The 7,650-nt window shown below is 37.2% G+C and overlaps 1 protein-coding gene across 2 annotated transcripts; it reads right to left on the bottom strand.

Moving 5' to 3' along the window:
• Positions 1-517: 517 nt before the first annotated feature.
• On the bottom strand, positions 518-7,405 carry LOC140767639 (uncharacterized). 2 transcript variants are annotated; one of them, XM_073107634.1, is made up of 11 exons: positions 7,084-7,405; positions 6,409-6,540; positions 5,668-5,832; positions 5,384-5,518; positions 4,156-4,454; positions 3,895-4,005; positions 3,165-3,655; positions 2,192-2,360; positions 1,355-1,594; positions 1,144-1,278; positions 518-1,003 (listed from the first exon to the last, which is right to left on the bottom strand). In XM_073107634.1, exons 2-11 carry the CDS (start codon positions 6,533-6,535, stop codon positions 872-874), a joined length of 2,004 nt encoding a protein of 667 aa, XP_072963735.1. In that variant the 5' UTR covers positions 6,536-6,540; positions 7,084-7,405; the 3' UTR covers positions 518-871. The 2 variants fall into 2 exon arrangements, with proteins under 2 accessions (XP_072963735.1, XP_072963736.1); XM_073107635.1 differs by having other exon boundaries at positions 5,384-5,506; positions 7,084-7,404.
• Between the last annotated feature and the right edge of the window lie 245 nt (positions 7,406-7,650).

The raw sequence follows: 7,650 nt of genomic DNA, 5'->3' as shown, positions 1-7,650 counted from the left end.
TAGTTTGTAAGCTAATGTATAGAACGTTTAATCGAGGAGTCTTAAGACATAATTAACCCAAGTGTGTTTCATTAATACTGTAACATGTGACCATAGTAGAAGATGTACATTGTCATGGTTACGAGACTTTTGACTAGCTATTATTACCATCAATCCCCTAAATTGATATCATTTGAGATAGTTTTAGTGACTCAATCTATTATTTCTTCAATCAAACTAATTAAAAAATTGACGGTAGATAGATTTTTGTGAATAGTTTGCATGGTGGTAACAAAGTTGACAAGTAATCAAGCTCATTAAAATATCGTCTCCTCTTTTATCTTAAGGAAAAAGATAAATCCAGTCGAAGATTGGAGAACCTCAACATTGATCTAAATAAAGATTATATCGAATCAAACGTATATCAATATTGAACACAAAAGGAAGGGCCAAAAAACTCTTAATATGAGGACTGAGATGCGTACATCTTCAAAATAATCTGGCACTTGAGACTGGAATAGAACACAAAACGAGAATGTGATTAAGAACAAATTTTAATCATATAATAGATGTAACCAAAAACTAGTAATATATTCAGGATTTTCTCTCAACAACAAAGATTAACACACAGACACACACTCATGATGCCCTGATCACAGAGTTGGCTCAAGGATCAGGGCTTAGTACTACTACACGCATACATGATCATGAAAAAAGAAAAGCCAAAACTGCCTGCATCAGGCGACTGCTACAACACTTTCTTCATCTCTGCAAGGCATTATTCTTAAAGCCATGTGACATGTTACCGTAAATTATCTGGTCAAAAATTTTACAATTCATCCTTGGAACCTCCCGGAACTTGCAAGGTTGAGCAAGCATGCCAATACTGGAGCTATTCATCTTGATCAATTACCCGCAACACGATACCAACTGCAATGGTGCTTCCTGATGATCGTAGGAATACCCTTCCAAGAGCCCGGCATTTGGAGAATTCTTGCACACATACTGCTGCACTCAGTGTGACCTGAAAAGGGTAAAACAGAAACGATCAACTAAATGCTGCTGACACAACACAGCTGAATGCATAATTCAGAAACATGAATTAGATTGAGTTGTACTGAGACAATAAGCAGAAACTTCTAAATCACTGCAAGTTCTGTTTACCTGTATTATAGCACTTTGTTTGGCTTTAAGAAAACGAGGTGCTCTCTTCGAAGTCTTTCCTGTCTTCTGGTCTAGAAGCGACGCTATCTTTGCCACTCTTGCAGCCTCCTTTGCATGATGTATGTGAAACTCGACCTGCATTACCAACTTTTCTTTGGAAGACGAGCTACACTAGATAAAAATAAAGTCAAAGGCCAAGTTCTTAACTGACCTGAGAACCAGCTAAGATAGGAGTTGCAACATCCAAGACGAGGATCTTTAGCTCCAAGCATGTGGCCGTAGGCACTGGGAAATCAGGGTGGCAAAGCACCCCCCCAGGCATCACATGACTCCAGTCAACACCTTGTAACCCAACAGCCACATTGTCACCAGCTCTCGCAATGCTGCAAATATTAGAGTCTTGCTCAATGGATCGCACTGTAGCCAATTCCCTTGAAGGCATAACCAAAACCTGTAAAAAGCAAATTCATATCTTTGAGAATGAGTACTATCAATATTTCATATTATCAGCAAGATTCTCATCATTTGCAGTATAAATAATAAGAAAATTAATCACGAAGGGGCTCCGATGACAGCTGCAGTTTGAGTTTGCAAGGTCAACCTACATACCATATAAACCTTATGACGAAAGTCAACAGCAATTAAAGGATCTTTAATAATGTAGTTATGCCTAACATGAAAAAGAAGCAACTATCCTCAAATCCTTAAACTGTAAAGAATAAGATAATTTCGGTTTGCTACCTCAAATCCTTGACTTTAAGCTGAGTAGAAAACACCAATACAGGATATCCACGTTCTCTTTTAGCTAGGCATGGTCCACCATAACATTGAATTATCTAAATGATAAGCTTGTCATTAATAGGCATCAGTCATTTCAGAGGTTATATCTAGTGCAGAAGACGTCATGTCGCCAATGAAAAAATGTGGTCTGAATATACTTCTTTTACGAGTAGTCATTCTCGTCCAATAGATGATTTAGTCTTTCAAGTCTTACAATTCCTTTTTATAACTTACATGATTGTAATTAGTTCCATTGAGCAGATTTTACCTTTGAACCATTTCGAATAGCGCCAGTCTCTAACTTTCCACAAGCTGACACTTGTCCCATTGTATGTGACTTGATGACATCACATATAGGTATAATGAGAGGCTTTGAAACATCACGTGATGGAGGCTGCAGAGAATCTATTGCATCCAATAGACATGGCCCGTGGAACCTGAAAAAGAAAAGGCAAAAAATATATATATATCATCCAATCAAGAACTTTTATGACTATCAATAATGTAGAAGAACTTGCAACAATCGTCTTCTCTAGAAAGATAAGTTCTGAATATAGAAGTTTACAGTTAAATAATTTCCCATCGAATTAAAGATAAATAAAATAATGATGCTGAAAGATGAAAATACAAGACCATATATGAACTATTGAAGGCCAAACATATATCTTTCTTAAAAACAAGCAATCTGCTGAAAGACTAAAAGCATCAGAATTGTAACCTTTGTGCGCTATCCACATAGCCTAAGCAGTTAAATAACTAAATATATTCTTCGGATTATACATGTGAAGAATGTGAACAAAAGATAAAATAAGAATTATAAGGCTGCCTAAGACAATTTTATCAGAGAGGATTCAATATCTTCAACAAAACAAGACAAAGGGCATACGTAGTCTAAATCTGACGTCTCTGAAGCTAATCATTGAATAACAAATTTCAAAGGCATGATTTTTCAGTGCCATATTATCTTGAAAAATAGCACTAAGTGAATATCGCATTATACAGAACTTTAAAAAAATGATGTGATTCACAATATTTTAAACTGTTTATTTCTCAACAAACAAAAAAAGCATCAGATAACTGAATATGCATTAAGAAAAGTGATTGAAGTCCCAAAGAAGACAGAAAAACAGAATGCAGAATCAACTGAAAAAAGAGGTGATTGTTTAGTTTAAATTTTCTAGAAACATTTCAGGAACCAGGGACAGTTGCAAGGAAAAGGATAAAGTTTAGTTTTAACTTACCAGCAGGATAAACGTGCATCTGAAGTAGCACTAACAACATTCTGATTTTCAATGGCACTTAAGGGTACCCAAGTAACAAGGGAGTCTCTGAAACCACATAAACGCAAGAAACTGCCAAGTTGTGCCTTAATGAAATCAAATCTGTCCTTCGAGTACCCCACGGCATCCATCTTGTTGACAGCAACAATCATTTGATCAACACCGAAACTTCTAGTAAGTTGAGCATGTTCTTTAGTCTGCCCAAAACCATTACCAGTCATGCCAGCTTCAAAAGAACCCATACAGGCATCAATAACCAGAATAGCTGCATCTGCTTGTGCAGCACCAGATATCATATTTGGGACAAAGTCTTTGTGCCCAGGGGAGTCCAGCAAAACAACACGATATTTCTTTGATTTGAAGTATGCAACACCCACATTCATTGTTACACCCCTTTCTCTCTCTTCAGTACTCTCATCCATAGCCCATGCATAGGCAAATGATCCTTTTCCCTGTATTAACAAATTACAGCATATTTTGCCAGTTATAAGCATAAAGCGTAAGCATAAAAATTAAAAATAATATGCATGGCAAAGAAACTGTGCAACAAATCTCATATCGGTTCATATCAGTTGTGTAGCTCCATGTATGCAGTTTGTCTATGATAAAACAACTTCCCCTATACATTTCAACAATCTATAGTGACACACTTTGCAATATACAACACCTCAATTTGGAGGAAGAAACAGACCTTTTCTTTAGCCTCTTTCTCGTGCTTGTGCATTTCTCTCTTTGATATTCTTCCCAAAAGATGCAGCAATTTCCCAGAGAGTGTTGATTTTCCCGAATCGACATGACCAACCTAGTCAATAGGTAACAATCAAAACCATGTTCCGAGGACAAAAACCTGTTTGGTGGATGGAACATGTTCTGGAATATAGAGTGCAAAAGCATAAAGAAAGAGAATGATGAAAAATCAAGTTGACAAAGCAAAATAAGATTCATAACTTACTATTGCAAGATTTAGCTGACTTGATGCATCATGAAGTTGGTCCATCATCCATTTCTCTGGCTTGTACTGACTATATGAATTATCTCTTGTATTACTTTTATGAGTTTCCACAAAATTCAGCTGTTTTATATTGGAGGGTAACATTGCTGAGTCAGACATACTATTATCTTCCTTCAGTTGATAGGCTTTAGATAATGAGGCAGATAATAATAAGTCACTTTCTGGAGGTAAAGTAGCTTTCTTAATATTGTTGACGCTAGAAGAAGCCATGGTAGATGTTGACTGTGTCAAGTCATACACTGGAATGCACAAAATAAAATAAAAAAAGAATAATCAACACATTTAGGCAAGCAATTCAAAATCAATAACCTCATACTCTAACAGTCATGCATCTGGATGTGAGTGAGGGGGGGAAATATAAATACATTTGCATACCAGTGAGAATAAATTTACAGATGACTACTAAATAGAATGTATTGCCCGTTCTTTTTTTGAAGAGAACAGTAAAATATATCTATCGTTGTGCACACTGGAATAGTAAAGAAATTGCCTTACTATATGAAACCTCATTTCATGAAATTTTGACAGAATTTTCAGGTACAATACAGAGAAAATTTGCAAACTTAGTAATCAAGAGATCAGCTTCAAACATCCGGTTGAATCAAATTCCTAATGTTGGACAATATCTAGTTCATAAGATTATGTAATTAGTAGGGAACCTATACATAAGGGCATATATCGATTAAAGTCAGTTTTCATGTAAAACTTCCTGTGGATCAAAAAAGAGAGAGCAATCGCAAACAATTTCCAAGAATTCTTTTGTCAACTGCCTTAAAGGCTTAAATAAATAAATACATAGTCAAGAAGATAGAAATGATATTTCATATTGAGATTAAGAAGTTGTCCACACTCAAATCTGATTTTGTTAGATTGCTTATCTAAAACGGGTGTTAAAGTTGCATGGCTGCACCACACACATCCATCCACCCAATACAATTGATTCACAGAGAATATATAAATTAAAGATTAAGGATTAACAACTAAGAATTATCCTTGCTACCATTTAAAAAATTAAGAACTAAATGATACAATATCACAGTAACAACATATTCTAATGAATGATATAGACAAGTAAGAAAACTGCAAAAATGAAATAGGTTTTAATGCAAATAAAAACAATAAAATAAGATATGTCGGTACAGTGATCATCTTGGTGCATGAACAGTACCTTTCTGGTATGATGTACTAGTTTTTTTTCTTTGGAAGTCATCTGTCAGATCTACTTTAGTCATTCCTGTAGAAAGAGACTTCGCCATTATAGATGTTCCAGAATCTCTGGATGTGCCATTAACTGCATCAAACACTAAAGAGAGTAAATCTTAATAGATTCAGAATGTAGTGCAGTACCTTCAGACAACATTCGCTGCACTACATCAAGGGAGGTATGAAGTAAATGCTCATCAATGCTATCAGATAATTCAAAGCTGAAATTCCCTATTTCAATAAACATACCTTTCTCTCTAACATCTTTGCCAGACTTAACAAAGGAATCTCGGAAAACTCCACATATATCACAGCATACTAGACTTTCATCATTATCAAAGGTGCAAATGGAGCACTTCCAAAGTGCAGGTTTGATAACTTTTTCGTTGATCTGTGATGATATCTGCAATGTACCTAAGGAGCACGAAGAAATATGAAACAGAAAAGCTTTAGTTTTGTTACTGGGATGCTAAAGCAACTGAATTGACAATAATGTAATGGTGTATGGTCAGCGGTATCAAAATAGAAGAAATCTTTATATCAGAAAAAGCAAAAAGATAGCAATAAAAGAGGGCAAGAACTCTGAGTATGTCAAAATCATCAAATTTCAGGACATCGTTCTATTCATAAATCATCAATCATATAGATCAATAAATTGGTTATAATGGTAAGATCATTGAAGTAAATTATTCTCAGCATATTATAAAAAAAATATGGACATACCGATTATTTCTTTCCTAGGACCTGGCAAACCACATTATTTCTTAAGAGAGGCCACCTCAAGTTTAATCTCTACGTGCATATATAATTTTCTATGCATTTTCCAATTAAAGAGATAATGAGCTAGTTGAGCTTCTGGTTCATCAGGCTCAGAATAACATGTAGTAAAACAGGCAGAATCGATAAGAAATATGTACCAATTTAAACAAACAATACTACAGTAAGTCAATATCCAAGCTGAAGACAACATTAGATTCAGCTCCGCCATACCATTTTGATGACTTTTACTTTCTTCAGTATCATGGCTGTAGTCATAATCATCATCATAGTCATCATAATCTTCGTAATCATCACGGTCTTCATCATAAGCATGTCCATAAGAAACTTTTCGAGGCATTTTTCCTGAAAGAGCAGTTCAAAATCGAAACCCTTGGCATTGATAGAGGAGCAAATTGCAAGACATCCGCAGCATGGAAACTCTAAAAGATATACGAAAATAGACGAAATAGAACTTGCCCTAATCCTAATTTCAGTTTCACGCAATGCACTAAAAGAGGAGAAATCGGAAGCATCGACGAGGGATTCTGTTAGAGAAGCGAGCTTGCTTGATGTCCAAGCTCAAAAGGAGGGGGTTTGGCCCAGCCCAAACCCCACCTCCTTCACCTTCTTCCCCGGTGGAGTAACTCATGGAGAGAGAGGGTTGCTCGGTTTTGGGATGGGTAAGGGAGACCAAATGAGAAAGAGAGAGAGAGAGAAGGGAGGTAGGAGGTGGTGGCTGAAGGAGCGGCGAAAACGAGAGGAAGAGAAGAGAGAGGATAGTGGTGGAGAGGAGGAGGCTCACCTTCGCCCGACAAGGTTGCCGGTGAGGTGAGGTTGCGGTGGTGTGTGCGTTTGGCGTTGGTTTCGAGGACAACTAGAGAGCAAGGGGGAGGGTTAGAGAGTTACCTAGACTTGAAGGAAGTCGCCGGCGAGGTGGAAAGACGGCGAAGTTGACGTGAGCTCGGGCTGGATTTGGCGTCGCCCGGGTCGGACTCAGCTAGAGGAAGAGGACGGGAAGAGAAGAGGAGAAAAAGACATAGAGAGAGATGGAGATAGATATATATAAGTAAATTTTGAGGATTAACTAACAACCCAATCCGAAATCTCGTCGGAGATTTCGGAAAACAAATTCCTATCGGTAGTCGGAACAGAGGCGTGTTGGGGAGGAAGGAGGTACTGTAGCGCAGGTGCCGAGCACGTGCGCCTCTTTTCCCTCTTTTTTCTGTTTTAGTCCAACCCTTCCATATAATTATCAATTTAGACTATAGGCGACGTCAGTTGGCGTGAGAGTAAGGCGAAAAGTTGCGCGGTGTCACGGTACCCCTTCTCCAAGCGAGCGGTACGATCACCGCCCTGTAGATAAGACCGCATTTTGTACACCGTAGTTGTTAGATTTTAAAACATAAGAAATATCTACGATATTTTTATGCCCTTTAAGGTAATTTACCTCGCCTAGAAGACTTCATGAATAAT

The sequence above is a fragment of the Typha angustifolia genome, chromosome 9 (genome assembly GCF_048772165.1).
Source record: "Typha angustifolia cultivar Huaian chromosome 9, ASM4877216v1, whole genome shotgun sequence".
NCBI classification, from domain to species: domain Eukaryota; kingdom Viridiplantae; phylum Streptophyta; class Magnoliopsida; order Poales; family Typhaceae; genus Typha; species Typha angustifolia.
This window is presented reverse-complemented; position numbering and strand designations above follow the sequence as displayed.